Here is a 14601-nt window from a genome sequence, read left to right on the forward strand (position 1 = left end):
CCATCTGTTTCTCTGATACTTTGTTAGCCCCCTTTTACCCTGTTCTTCAGTGGTCAGGACCCCCATGGACCCTCACAGAGCAGGTACTATTTGGGTGGTGGATCATTCTCAGCACTGCAGTAACACTGATGTGGTGGTGGTGTGTTAGTGTGTAAACACTGTGTCCACTCACTGTCCACTCTATTAGACACTCCTACCTTGTCAGTCCACCTTGTAGATGTAAAGTCAGAGACGATAGCTCATCTGCTGCTGCACAGTTTGTGTTGGTCATCCTCTAGTCCTTCATCAGTGGTCACAGGACGCTGTTGGCTCGATATTTTTGATTCTCAGTCCAGCAGCAACACTGAGGTGTTTAAAAGCTCCAGCAGCACTGCTGTGTCTGATCCACTCAGACCAGCGCAACACACACTAACACACCACCACGTCAGTGTTACTGCAGTGCTGAGAATGATCCACCACCCAAATAGTACCTGCTCTGTGAGGGTCCATGGGGGTCCTGACCACTGAAGAACAGGGTAAAAGGGGGCTAACAAAGTATGCAGAGAAACAGATGGACTACAGTCTGTAACTGTAGAACTACAAAGTGCACCTATATAGTAGGTGGAGCTGATAAAATGGACAATGAGCAATAAAACAAGGAGGTGGTCAGAATGTTATGCCTGATCAGTGTATACAAGTAGTATCCAAAGTAAACTTGAATGATGAATGACGTGTAAATTAGGAAAAATGGGTGTAATTCCCCTTTAATGCTAACTGTGATTTAAAGTCGTCAGTCATCAATACAGTCCAAAACGGGACTTCTGAAATGGTTTCTTGAAAAGTGGTCCGACAACAGTGAAATATGACCAAACACGAACAAACATCACTTCCGAAATGAATATACATTATATACAGAGCTCGTGGTGCAAATTTTAACACCCCAAAGTGGTGCTGTGCAAAAAACAAGGCAAGCGCCAGACACTGGGCTAATCCTACACAAACACTGGTAGGACTACTGTCTAAGGAGCTGAACGAGGTGAGCGTGTGTGACGTGAATATCCACAGAAGTGTATTAAGAAAGTTCATTCATCGCTCTGTGCATGCCCTTAGTAGTGCCATCCAGGATAAAACCCTCCCTGTCCTCAGCGAGGAACTTCAAATTCAGACAAAACCTGGTGAAGGAATGTGGAGATTTTATGCATTTTGAGGTACAAACCTCTGAAGTCGTGTCGTTCTGTAGTTGGCTATATTAGAAACGTCAGGTCTGAGCTGGTTTTGTCTAACAGAAATTAATGGAGTTTTTGAAAATCGCTGCCATCACACCCTGTTGCACACAGTTAGACTGACAGCCTCTCCAGAATACCGAAAAAACCCACACTGACCAGCAGGCTTTGACAAATGTGGTAGTTTGTTGCTTTGCCAGGAGAAGACAACAGTTTTAGCAACTGCTGTGGTTATATAATAGTGTTCATTAATAGACTAAAGGCTGCTGCACACTGGACGTTTCATCTCACACAGCGTCCAAAATTTCAAAACCAGTGTTTTTAATGGAGGTATGTACATTTTAGTTCACCACAGGGTGCGATGGAGGCAATTTTCGAAGACAACATTGACTTTTCTCAGAGAGAAAATCTGCTTATACCTAGAGTTTCTAATACAGGCGGAACGGTGACTTTTCCAATAAGTGCGAGTGCACAAAACTGGCCACTGGTGAGACACACTGGTATCTGTACACTCGAACACTCACTACTGCAACATGATTATGTACAGTGTTTCACAAAAATCAGTATCACTCCTAACACCTCCTCCGATCCTGCGTTTAATTTTTTTGCCCTTGGTTACGACGAGTGAGGGTGTCCATCTCACACGCTGTGGGTTTGAACTGCAGTCTAACCATCGATGTCCCAGCTGAAGAGATGATGCTTCACCAGCATGTCCTGAACCCCCTCCTTCAGGGGCTTCTGCTCCTTTTCCTAAAGAGAGAGAGAGAGAGAGAGAGGGTGAAAAGGATAGAGAAAGGAGTGATGGGTACAGAGAAAGAGGGACAGAGAGAGACAAAAAGAAGAGAGGAGAGAGATAGGAGAGATGGAGAGAAAGGGACAGAGAGAGGGAAGGATAGAGAAAGAAGGAGGGAGGAACAGAGAGAAGGATAGAGATAGGAAAGAAGGAGAGATAAAAAGAGGGACATAGGGATGGAGAGAGACAAGGAGGAACGAAGAGAGAAGGACAGAGATGGGAGAGAAAAAGAGAAGGATAGAGATAGCAGAGAAAGAGGGACAGAGAGAGATGGAGAGAGACAAGGAGAAAGGAAGAGAGAGAAGGACAGCGATAGGAGAGATGGAGAGAGGTAAGGTGGGAGGAAGAGAGAAAGAGAAGCATAGAGAGGGGAGATGGGGAGAGAAAGAGGGACAGAGAGAAAGATGAAGAGAGAAAGAGGGAGGAAGAGAGAGAGGGACAGAGAGCAGAGATGGAGAGAGAGGGAGGGAGGAGAGTTAGAAGAGATGGAGAAAGGAGAAAAAGAAAGGTAGACAAAGAAAATTAAAGGGAGGAAAAGGAAAGGGGGCAAGAATGAGACACAAAGGGGGTTGAAAAAAGAGAGAGAGAGAGAGAGAGAGAGAGAGAGAATATGAATAAACAGCATGACGGTGAACTTCATAGTGTTTTCATGGTTATTGGAAGTGCATGCAGCATCTAATAGGACGTGTACCATGTGCTGCCATGTAAGATCACTAATATGGTAAAAGTGTAATATATATGTAATAAGCGCATGAAATTCATCACAATATTTAATTTTTATTTTTTTTTGTCCCCAATAGTATCACATAGAGCTGGGCCAAGGTTTTTACAATACATGATGCTTCGTATGTATTGTTTCTGTCATCTGATAAATTAGAACAAAACAGGGCCACATTTTAAAAATACTGTCAAAAACTGAATCAAACTGTATTCAACACTGCACAAACTGTGCTGCACTAAATCCAATTAAACACAAATAATTAAGCTCTCTTTTTAATCAAACATGCAGTTCTAACAGGATTCACTGACGATATCCACAAAATGCTCAGAACAGCATATTGTGACATACTGTGATGTAATTTATCATGATAATGATAAATATTGTCATATTGCCCAGCTCTACAATCAAGCCTATGAGCTTCATTTAAAAGACTACTAGAAACAGTGAGAAAAACGACTAATAAACTAAGATGGGCTGCCATCCAATCAGCTACTTGTTACTATGCGGTTTATACCAACACTGGCTGTTGTTGTTTAGTCTCTCTGTTGCTCATTTATGAAGCAGGCAGTTGTTTAGTCTTCTAAAAACAGTGACTATAGCAATTATTCAGAAAAGACATGATAGAAAAGAGTATTGTGACTTATCAGGATCATGTTGCTCGCCCTAATGCCCAACCATCCCAACCAATCACCGCCCACAGTACTGAGACACAGCCCATGCACAAGTCAAGCTAACCAATCCCCTTAGGTCACGATAGAGATAACCATGGTGCTTTTACAGTGTGCTTAGCTAAAGGTCACTATGGAAAAGGCTCCTGCTAATGGACACGTTTTTGCCTTGACATTTACATTAGCATTCTCAGGTTTCCCCAGTGAACACAGAGGCACCACTGAGTCAACAAGTGTAACGTCTCAGCGAGCTTTTCCAGTCGAGACGTAAAGTACATTCACCCTGGAGAGGACAGGACACAAAGCATGTTCCACAGACTCTTTCACAAGGACGTTAGAGAACAAATGCTGAATGGCGAGCGCAGAAGGGAACCGTTCATTATGCAAACCAAGCCCGGTCACCTGAGCTGCTGTTTATCAGGGATTTTGTGAGCTAAAGTAATTCGGCTGTGCGAGTGTTGAGACGTGGGTGAAGTGTGGCGTTTGTTTTCGTGGTCAAGTGGCACAAAGGTGACCCAACCTGTTCCTCTACTGAAGATTAGGGCGGTCAGAAATAAAATGAGAATTTTCCTCCTTGTTTTTTTTTTGGTTTGTTTATTTGTTTGTCAGATATTTAAATATATCCAAATTCAAATATGCAAGTCAGAGACGACCCTTCATTTATGTAATTTCCAGTCAAGATGATCAATAAGTAGAAATTATACATTTTCAGCCGTGGAAAACATATTGATCAGAAAATTACACGGAAACTTTGCCGACAAAATATCTATTTATTGTGTCCACGCTTTACTGTTATTGCAGCTTCCATTCTTTTCAGGAGACTCACTTTCAGCTCCTCAAAGAGTCTGCAGACACACCTCCAAAGTTCAGTCTTAGAAGTTGGTTGATTATTTTCTGAAGTAATCAAACACATTCAGTGATGCTGAGGCCTGGACACTGGAGTGGTCAGTTCATTGTTCAGCTTCTTTGTTTGATGTATCTGTCCTTTTCTCAGTGAGGGCCTCTTTAGGCATCCCAAGTGTTAGGAGTTTTGTAAACTCCTGTTCCCCCCCCCACTTATTTTCCTTTAACTTTGTCCTTCATTAAGTAGATTTTCTTATATCTAATGGCTTAAGGGTGGTCTCAGACTTTCAAATAGCACTGGAAGTAGAACAGCTAACTACTGTAAACACCAGGGGCCTCATTTCTAAAACATTGTATGTACAGATTTGATCTTAAAAACAGTGATATGGGAAAAATCCTGTTTAAGTAGTAATTTATAAAAAGTGAATTTGACTTGGACATGTGCGTAGATTAGGTTTCCAACCTGACGTACGAAGGCAACAAGAATTGTGCTTTTATAAATCAGTCGTGCCCAAAAAAGTGAGAACTTAAGAATTCAAGTTAAATTTTAAGTCTATTTTATAAATGTGCCAGATTTCTAAGTCAACGTTACGTCTCTAACATTCACTACCTTATTAATATTATGTTATTAATAGCTTACTGTGCTACGAAGTGTCCATATTCAGAGTTTTGGCCTTACTTTATAAAATCATGAATAATATCATGCTTCGTTCAGAATGACTGAGCTGCAAAAAAGCTGTCAGAGCGAACAATTCAAAGCTCTAATTGAAGCCAAAATAAATAGTTTTGTTTGTTTATGGTCAACAATGTTCGTCCCTTGGTTTGGTCATCACCATCTGTGATAATGTGTAATTTACTGGCCTGTAACATAATAAAAGCTGCAGAAGAGGCTTTAAACATTCAAATCACTGTTGTTGGAAGAAAACCTTGTATCTCCAAAATGGTAACTTTACAGGAGAAGGAAAAACCTACTTTACTTATAATGCAAGTCAATGGAACCAGACTTTTTCCCCTCAAGTCATTTTGTGCCATTTCTTTTGGGCCATTCATCATGAAATTTTCACACAGTGTAAAGGGCAACAGGCATTTTCAAATTATGTCTAAAAACAACAAAAAACTGAGATATGAGGTTTTCTTCCGACAGCAGCAAGATGGACATTTTCTACATTCAAATGTGCATTTTTTTATTGGATTTGTTACATATTCAATTGACAGCCTTACTTCATGTGAAAAAAGTAAGGTTTAACTATGCAGCTGTGAGAAAAATAATCCCAAAACAAACACCAACAACCCAACAAAACATCTTTAGCTAAGAGCCTGATTGTTTGCCAGTAGGAATCTGTAAACTCTAATGTCTTGCTGAGCTTAGTAGGTGCCCATGCATAGTTACGGTTTCTAAGCTGAGACTGGACAAGCGCTATTTAGGGGCGAATGTCAGCAAAAGGATCAGCAGATTAATGGAAACAGAAGAAGCCAGCAGGGAAGAGGGACACACCCAAAGCTATAGCTACTACCACCACGGTTACTATGGCAGCGAGTTACCAGGGAGCAGCTAACTGGTTGCCAGAGTTACCTAGATGTCCCAACTAAAGAGGTGATGTTGCACCAAGACATCCACCACTTCTGATTTCAGAATGGGTAACTTCTGGAACAGCAGACACACACAAATGCACGTTATCCTGAGTGCGGCCGGTGCGTCTATGTGAGCGTATGAACGACAGAAAAGTTGAGTGAATGCAGATCAAGATAACTCACCTCTTTTTTGGCAGGCAATTCGCAGTCTTGTGAGAGACTGAAGGCAAATTTGGAGAGAACTCTGAAACAGCATAAAAACACACACAGACTCATTGATGAATAGTGGGAACTGTAAAATAGTAGGGTGTAAAATGCAAAAATCTAAAAGTGCATTAATTTTGGAAAGTTAGAATCAATTAAGATTGCTTGGAATATTATTCAATAATATATATAATAATAATATTTTTTGGCCAAATAAATTATTTCAAAAGTAAAAAACAGAACGTCTGAATTGTTTAACTATCAGGTTTCTAAACAGGGATTAGTATCACACATCTACAACTCTATTAGAAATAACATTTAAATGGGAATGGGAACTGAACCAACTTGGATTCCATCCTATGTGACACCGTATATGGTCTAACCTGACTATTACCTTGAAGAATCTCGCTCATCAATTAATCAATTTTAAATGTATACATAGGGCCGACTCCACACCATACTTAAGACATAAAATGGCCAGGGTTGCCATACCCTAATTGTACTTCAATGCCGATTCTGTGGCACTTCTTTGCATATGTTTTGGGATTGCACTGAGATTAGCAAACTCTGGGACTATATATTGTAAACATTGTCTCACATGTGAATTCCTATTAACCTCGTATTCTCCAGGGTATATTTTGGGACGTCTCCAAAACCCTCAGTGTTTGAAGAGATTTCTAAATAAATGTCCGAACGCGGCCGCAGGAGAACGAGGCTGCAGCGTCAAAGAACAGTTAAGAGTCTGAAAGCAAAGTTTAAAGAATCCGAGGACGCAAACCAAAGAAGTGACCGCGGCCCTTTTTATGGCTCCAACACATTCTGGGTGATGAGCCCGGTTTTCAGTCAGTGGCGTTCGTTGGCAGTCATGATTGTTTACCTCTTGATGAGCCACGTGAAGCAACGTGAAGCTTTGATCTTTTGTGGGTCAGTTTAGGAGCTGATCTGTTCAGACTGATGTCTCATACAGATCACATTTAAAACATAATGTGAACATCCAAACAAAAAAAATCGGATTTGGTGAGAAAATCAGATTTGGGCCACTTTTACCTGCTGTGTGAACGCAGCCTTAGTTCCAGTTTAAGGAAGCAAAACTTGGACACCAAACATGTCTTGGCTGTTCAGCTACACTGGGAGTGGAAAATTGTGTACACCTATTTTTTGGGCCAAACCCAAGATGTTACTGATGTTGCTGTTTTCACCTGAGCTCACACTTGATCTGCACCCAGCCGGGACTGCGCAGGAAAGACCAGGGCTGGTACCATTTCTCTACTGCGTTTATACTGGAGCACAGAACCTCCAGCCACAGGTGCAGGACCTGCTCACTGCAAAAGACAAACGCAGGCAGAAACAACATACATGAAGTCATCAAGAAGTAAAAGTGTTTGTGTTAGGGCTCGGATATCGGCAATGACTGACAAATAACAGGATTTTGATCCTTGACAGGCGATAATCATCCATTCTGGGAAAAAACTGACTGAAAATTTGACAGTCCTGAATAAATTTAGAGTTGCACAGCATGAACAAAGTAAAATGAAGCTGTTGGATATTGTAGAGACAATGTGAAATGTGATAAATAATTATTTAAATTATTACTTTTCTTGCACTGCAATTTGTAACCCTACAGAAATGCATGTTGAGATTTTTCTGTAATGCTAATCCGGGTAGATGTAGCCTCATTTTCTACATTTCTTAAAAGTTCAGGTATCTGCATCAGCAGATATGTACATAACAAATATCGGATATTAGTATTGGAATATGGTTCCCATATCGATGCATCCCTAGTAATTTGATCCATTCTGTTACCGCTGCCCTTATTGATGCATTTATCACTGAAACTCATATGGCAATAATGATAAAAACATGATTTATTATGCAGCCCTAATTTATATGCCATGTTTTATACCAACAGTGGGCTTTAACATTTCTGCTACAGGTTTACAAGAGTGAGATAATTTATTTAAACATTTTTCACATGGAACAAGCGTCCCAATGGAACTGTAATATTATGAAATGTATATGAAAATTAAATCCCACTTCAAATCCCAGATAAAGACTTACTAATTTTTCTCTTTGTCCTGCCATGTCATTGTGCTGTTGTCTCGCCAAATCATGTTACATTGCTGTGCCCTTCCTCTGTATTGTAAGTTATGTTTTCCTGTTCTGTTTTCGGTTGAATGGCCATTTTTTGTGGCTCCTTCATAGTAATGTTTTAATGACCTTTTTTCTCCTCTATATGTTCTATTATTGATCTGTAAGTGACTGAGGTCGAGAAAGACACTAAACACAGATACACTGTCTGTGTTTACATGCAAAGATTTCTGCCAATCCGATTGAATACAATCTGATTATAGATTAAGACTGAGGTGCTTATATACTCACTCTACTCAACAATCTGATGGAAAATCTCCGTTTACATGTGCACCACAAGTAATCAGATCCAAAATGACGCATATGTCTGGAGTACCAATTAGTATATACGTTACCATGACAACCAGCATCATGTGAGTCCAGTCAAAGTGAGATGAGCAGCAGTGACTTTAAAATGATGTCAGACACAGGAAAGCGTCCTTCACATGTCCTTATTAAAGAAGGCCGAGAGGAAGACGTCGTGTTCTGAGACACATAAGCTGGACGTCCGTCCCACCGCCGTCTTTTAAAGACCAGAGCATAAACTTCGTCTCCTCTGCAGACCAGTTTCTGCTCCGCCATGTTGAACGTTACAAACTTTCACTATGACGCGACGAACATGATCAGAACGGACTTAAACTTTCCGATAGGGAATGTAATCAGATACAGACGTTTACACAGATATTATTCTTCTATTTAACGGATTATTTACAGGATTACCCACCTCGATTAATCAGATAGAAATTGTATTACGAATGGCCTCAGTCGGACTAGTCTGTTCTGATTGAGGTGTTTACATGGACGTATTCTATTCTGATTGAGCCATTAGTCGATTATTAACAGTTTATTAGGCCGCATGTAAAACGTGGCTACTGATGATGATCATTGTAGACGCTTTTGACAGTGGACAGGGATGAGATTGGGCTCACTGACAGGTCTGCGGCTACACGGCCCACGTGCAGCAGGGTGCGATACGCGGTGTGTTGTGACACATTCCTCCTGTAGCCAGCATTAAAGTTGGTTTCTGTGACTTGTGCCACAGTAGCCCATCTGTCAGTTCAGACCAGACGGGATGGCCTTCTTTGCCCCTACGTGCATCAATGAGCCTTGGACGCCCAACAAAGCACTGCCTTTTCGGACATGCTCCGACCCCAGTCGTCTGGCCCTTGTCAAAGATGCTCAGGTCGTCATACCTGCCCATTTCTCCAGCATCCAACACGTTGACCACCAGAACTAACTGTTTAACTATTAACATATCCCAGAGTATCACATGCACCGCTGTTCCGAGATAATCAGTGTTATCCGCTTCATCTGTGAGCACTTGTAATGTTTTGGCATTATGTGTATGTGTATATATATATATATATATATATATATATATATATATATGATTATGATGGTTTCCCAAAGTTATCTGTCATAAATTCTAGACTGCTACTATGATGGAAATACGATAATGTATTTTTTGTTTTTTTTAGATACCACCCAGCACTAGGTGAGAATGAAGAGTCAAAAGGGAAAGGCTTACTTCAGTCCCACACAGATGAGCGAGCGGAACTTGACATCCATCTGAGCATGAGCGGAGTCATGGCTCATATTGACAGACTGTACAGCCTGAGGAGACAGAGAGTGGGACAAGATTTACACAATGCAGTGAATATTCCCTCAGGGAGGAAATGAGTCTCATTAGTGACTCACTCTGTACAGAAGCTCCTCAGGAGTGAGCACCTTCCCATCTTCATCTAACCTGGAGACACAGAGAGAGAGAGAGAGAGAGAGAGAGAGAGAAATATTTAAATATACATAATAACTAGGGATGCACTGTGTTAGTGAATCATATCAGTTAAAAGGAAAAAGTTGAAGTGACACTGGGTTACTCCGCTGAATTATCTGTATTTTATTTCATTTGTAACACTAATACAGGTGGATTTAGTCCCAACTTTAGTCCCAACTATTTTATAAATGTGTCTATAGCAGCAGAGTCATCAACAAATGTATGAAGATGTATTATATTGGACATCGACCCAAAATTCTCATACTGGTGCATCCCTATCAATAACAATCATGTATTAAAAGGTCAGTGTTTTTTCAGTACTACAGTGTGTTCTCTACACACAAAATACTCTTTAGCTTCTTTATTTAAACAGATCAATACAACATGGCATAACTGTGCATGTGATTTGACTTGGAGGAGCAGAGATGCAGTCATTAAAATATCTACAGGTGAAAAACATACAAGTGAAGACATACTGTATGCTCATTGGTATATTAAAGCTATTTAGCTAAAGAGTCTTATTGAGTTGACTTGACGATGTTTTATTATTATACAGTCTTTTGTCACAGTCATAGTTGTTGAGCTAGAACCACAAAATTTTGCAGGTTTATAGAGCCTATACAGGAGCAGTGCACTTGTGCTTTTAGGATCAATCAGCGCTTGTTCAGGTATGATCTGATCTGTGAGGATCCATGGGGGTCCTGACCACTGAAGAACAGGGTAAAAGGGGGCTAACAAAGTATGCAGAGAAACAGATGGACTACAGTCTGTAACTGTAGAACTACAAAGTGCACCTATACAGTAAGTGGAGCTGATAAAATGGACAACACCTAAGTAACCAGATGGAAGTTCATATCAACGGCTTTCTTATGCCAACTTAAAGTTCATTCACAAACTTTCTGCTTCTAGTTAACTTATTTTTACATTTTTGAATTTTTTGTATTTAAAATAAGAAAAATCAAAATTAATTTGTAAAACAAATCAAATCTCATTAAATTAGATGATGTCTTAAAGGGCTGTAATCCAATCAGCTACTTGTTCAATTATTCTTCAATGGTTGTTGTGATTTTCAGACTCTCTATAATTGGTCTAAATCTGTCTGTAAGATCCATGCAGTTGTTCAGTGTTCTAGACTACTGATTACACCTATGATATATTCAAGAAAGCATACTGTGATGTAATTTATTATAACACCATCATATTGCCACTTCCTGTTCTGAATGTAACTCACCTGTAGGTCTTGCAGAGCACCAGTCTAGAATAGACTGAGTTAAAGTCCCTTTCAACCTCCCTGCTGGCTGCCTGTAATCAAAACACACATATGCAGCCAATTAAGTACAATTTTATATTGTTTAACAATCAGTCTTTTTTCTTAATTTGAAACCAATTTGGCTGCAGATTAATGTTTACATGATTTTAACAAAATTTAGATGTGTTGAGAATGATGAATGGAGACATCTAATGATGCATAAAGCTGTAGAGTATTGAGAATCAAGTTATAATAAAAGTAATATCCAAAATGCCTCATATTTCAAAAGTGATGACAGCTAAACAGATAATTACAGTGTAATATTTAGCATTTAATCACTTTTGTTGTTACCAAAATAGTTGGAATACAAACTGAAACATCTAAAATACATTTTGGTGTCTATAAGAGCTAAATCTACATTTTAGTTCCTTAACAAGCAGCTTGTTGCGACGTCAGAGTAACAGCCTCTGCTCACTCGCTGCACAGTCTGCTGTAAGCCTCACCTTTTAAAGCACAGACTGAGCCATAAAACTGCCACAATATCAAGTTTAGCTCAGTTTTGTCAGTTTTTGCCAGATCAGTATTAATGTTGTTTTGTTCCAGCCAGTCTGTAAAGCATCTTACAGCCCATTTAGTTTGGCGAATGGATTTGGGTTCATTTCTGGCTGATTCCAGGTTGTTTAGCTGTTCTTCTGTCACAGCTGCCGACTGAAAAGCTGCTCAGTGGTGATGACAGTTTGGGAATTTAGTGTCGTCTCATCTTCAGAGTCTGACCAAATCGGCTGTCGGTCAAATGTGATCGTAAAAGTATCCATTTTCTGTTTGTGGCAAAGTAAGAAGTAAAAACATTCAAATGGCTTGAGCGTCTCCTATAGCTGTCAAACTCGTTGCTTAGCAACAGCGTCTCAGCAGAGTGATACAGTGTTTGTGAAAAAAACTTTTTTGTTATGGCGAAATAACAGCACAGTTAGAACGCTTCTCAACCAATCAGCTCCCGTGGCCGGAACTAACTGTCCTATAATATTATATATAAAAAACCACAAAATCAATGACAAAATTCTGAGCAGTACTGTATTGTAAACTTATGCATGAATGTTTTATATAAAAATACTGTAGTAGAGGAGATTCTAGCCACGTCACCTCCTCAATGAAAAGCCAGGGGTGGCAGGGTCCTCCAAGTATTGAAGGCTTCTTTAGGCCATGCTGAAAAATGGCCTTCAGCGCTGGACACAGCGTACCCCGGACCAAATCTGTTATCGCCTCCGTCACAGAGTCGTCTCCTGCCAGGGAATACTGACACATACACAACCACTGCTATAAATACAAAGCTAATACATATAAAAGGTGTTGAGCCAGTGCTTTATTTACATGAACCACTTTCAACAACACATAAAAACAGGTATTCACCAACCTCTTTACTCCGTTCATCCAAGACTTCGACAAATTTAGCAGGAAACCAACCTGTACACAATAATAAACAATGGTGGGTGAGGACGTTTTCCATTAGAAATAAAAGGCTGCAGAGCGTTTTCAGTAGCTCTTACCCCTCAGACCGTTCAGCTCCCCCACCCAACAGTGCTCATCCTTCTGGGAGATGATCTGAGAGTACACAGACAGAAGATAAGTAAGAAAAAGAAGTTCAGTTGTATGAAAAAAGGCAGTGTGAGTTGTCAAAGAAACATAAAATGGCTGTCATTAGTTATTAGTTATTAGTTCATTTCTCACTGAAGAGCAAGACCATCCTAAAACCACTTCATGTAAACAGAAACTGACATCTAATTTATTCAAGCTTGTTTAGTCTGATTTATATTTAAAGAAAATCACAGAAAACAAAAGAAAAATATGCCTATGTCCACCAAAACAGCCCAAAATCCAGCAGGACACAACCATCCTCATCTTGAGTGTTATAAGCAGGTTTTCTCTCATATTAAATAAAACATCTAAGATACCTGAAGTTATTATTATGCTTAAAATAACAAAAAAATTCTAAATATGACAAGTGAACTTTTGGACAGAACCTAATACTTACAGTGATGATGTCATTTTTCCGAAAGCCCAGTTCGTCGTCATCATGGCGCTCAAAATCCAGCAGGGCCTTGGCCCGCCTCCTCCGATTCCGAGATACGACCAGGAAGTTCTCGTGGTCCCTCTGATGAGACTCCATAGAGTAGTCTGGAGTCAAGTCCTAGAGGTGGACAGCAATGTTATAGTTATCATGATAAATTACACCACGATACACAAAACCTCAAAAAATTAAGTATTATAATTAACCCTTGTGTGGTGTTCAGGTCTGTGGGAAAAATTACGCGATTTATTATTATTTCAACCTCAGATTCTTGGCCTTTGCTCATTTTCTGTGAAGAACATATAAAATACTTCACTCTGTTCACCCCCCACACATTTATATTACACATGTGGTGTTGGGTGAACCCGCAGGGAACAAAAGTGTGGAGGTGCTGTGTCCTTCACTCTGTTCTCCTCCTACATGGCCTGCTGTAAGTGTGTGTGTCTATGTGTGTATGTGAGGGTGGACAACACAGACAGGCTGCTGACTGGCTACAGCTGCTAAAGGAGAACGCTGGACATTCGTGATATTTTAAACATTTGGTATTTTTACATAAATTATTAAGGTTGTATTGATTAAAAAAACAATAATGCAGTGGGTCCACCAGACCACTGAGTAAAACAATATCAACACCACACAAGGGTTAAGTAAAAATGCACTCCAGTGCTGCGCTCCCTTCACTGGCTTCCTGTAGTCGCACGCCTCAGATTTAAAACCCTGATGCCTACAAGGCCAAAAACAGACCAGCCCCTCCCTCCCTGATGGCAATGGTCAAAACTCGAACTGTACCTCGAGCCCTTCGAGCTTCGAGTACAGCTCGGCTTGACCCGCCAACCTTAAAGACGCGTGGAAGACAAGCATCAAGACTTTTCTCTGTCCTGGCACCCAGGTGGTGGAATGAACAGAGCAGTTCAGCGGACTGAAGACACGCCTCTTTACACAGCACTTAAATGAGCACTGAGTTAAGTACTTACTGAAATGTTTTGTACTGCACTGCTCTGTGTTTAACTCTGTTTCTTTTCTCTAGGTATCAACATGGACTTCTGTTTCTAGCAGTATCTGAGCTCAGGACTGGCTTTCTCTCTAACCTACTTGTACCTAGCAAAGACACTTTCTCTAGAATAACAAAGCACTTTTTGTAAGTCCCTCTGGATAAGAGCGTCTGCTAATGTAAATATAAATGTAATAATGTTAATTCACACAAACAGAATCCGCACCGTTCTTCTGGACAAGCTTGCCCTTTGTTTCATTTGCATGTACCCCAGCTATCTTTGCCGGACTGAAAATTTATTTATAATTTTTTAAACGGCGTTCAAACTACGCATGTACAGAATTTATTCGTTAGTATTGTTTTGTTTGTATATCCAACAATTAAGTGCAATT

General features: G+C 40.1%; 1 protein-coding gene across 1 annotated transcript in view; it reads right to left on the minus strand.

Annotated features, from left to right (window-relative positions):
• Positions 1–613: 613 nt before the first annotated feature.
• sgsm3 (small G protein signaling modulator 3) overlaps positions 614–14601 on the minus strand; it is a 41102-nt gene continuing 27114 nt past the window's right edge. The window contains exons 12-21 of the mRNA XM_036562085.1: positions 13183–13338; positions 12698–12752; positions 12565–12614; positions 12294–12446; positions 11136–11206; positions 9829–9877; positions 9659–9744; positions 7203–7325; positions 5983–6043; positions 614–1952 (exon numbers count right to left, since the gene is read on the minus strand). Of these exons, the coding sequence (XP_036417978.1) occupies positions 1869–1952; positions 5983–6043; positions 7203–7325; positions 9659–9744; positions 9829–9877; positions 11136–11206; positions 12294–12446; positions 12565–12614; positions 12698–12752; positions 13183–13338 (888 nt within the window). The 3' untranslated portion in view covers positions 614–1868. The remainder of the gene's footprint in view (positions 1953–5982; positions 6044–7202; positions 7326–9658; positions 9745–9828; positions 9878–11135; positions 11207–12293; positions 12447–12564; positions 12615–12697; positions 12753–13182; positions 13339–14601) is intronic.

This window comes from Colossoma macropomum, unplaced genomic scaffold (assembly GCF_904425465.1).
Source record: "Colossoma macropomum unplaced genomic scaffold, Colossoma_macropomum, whole genome shotgun sequence".
Lineage (NCBI taxonomy): Eukaryota > Metazoa > Chordata > Actinopteri > Characiformes > Serrasalmidae > Colossoma > Colossoma macropomum.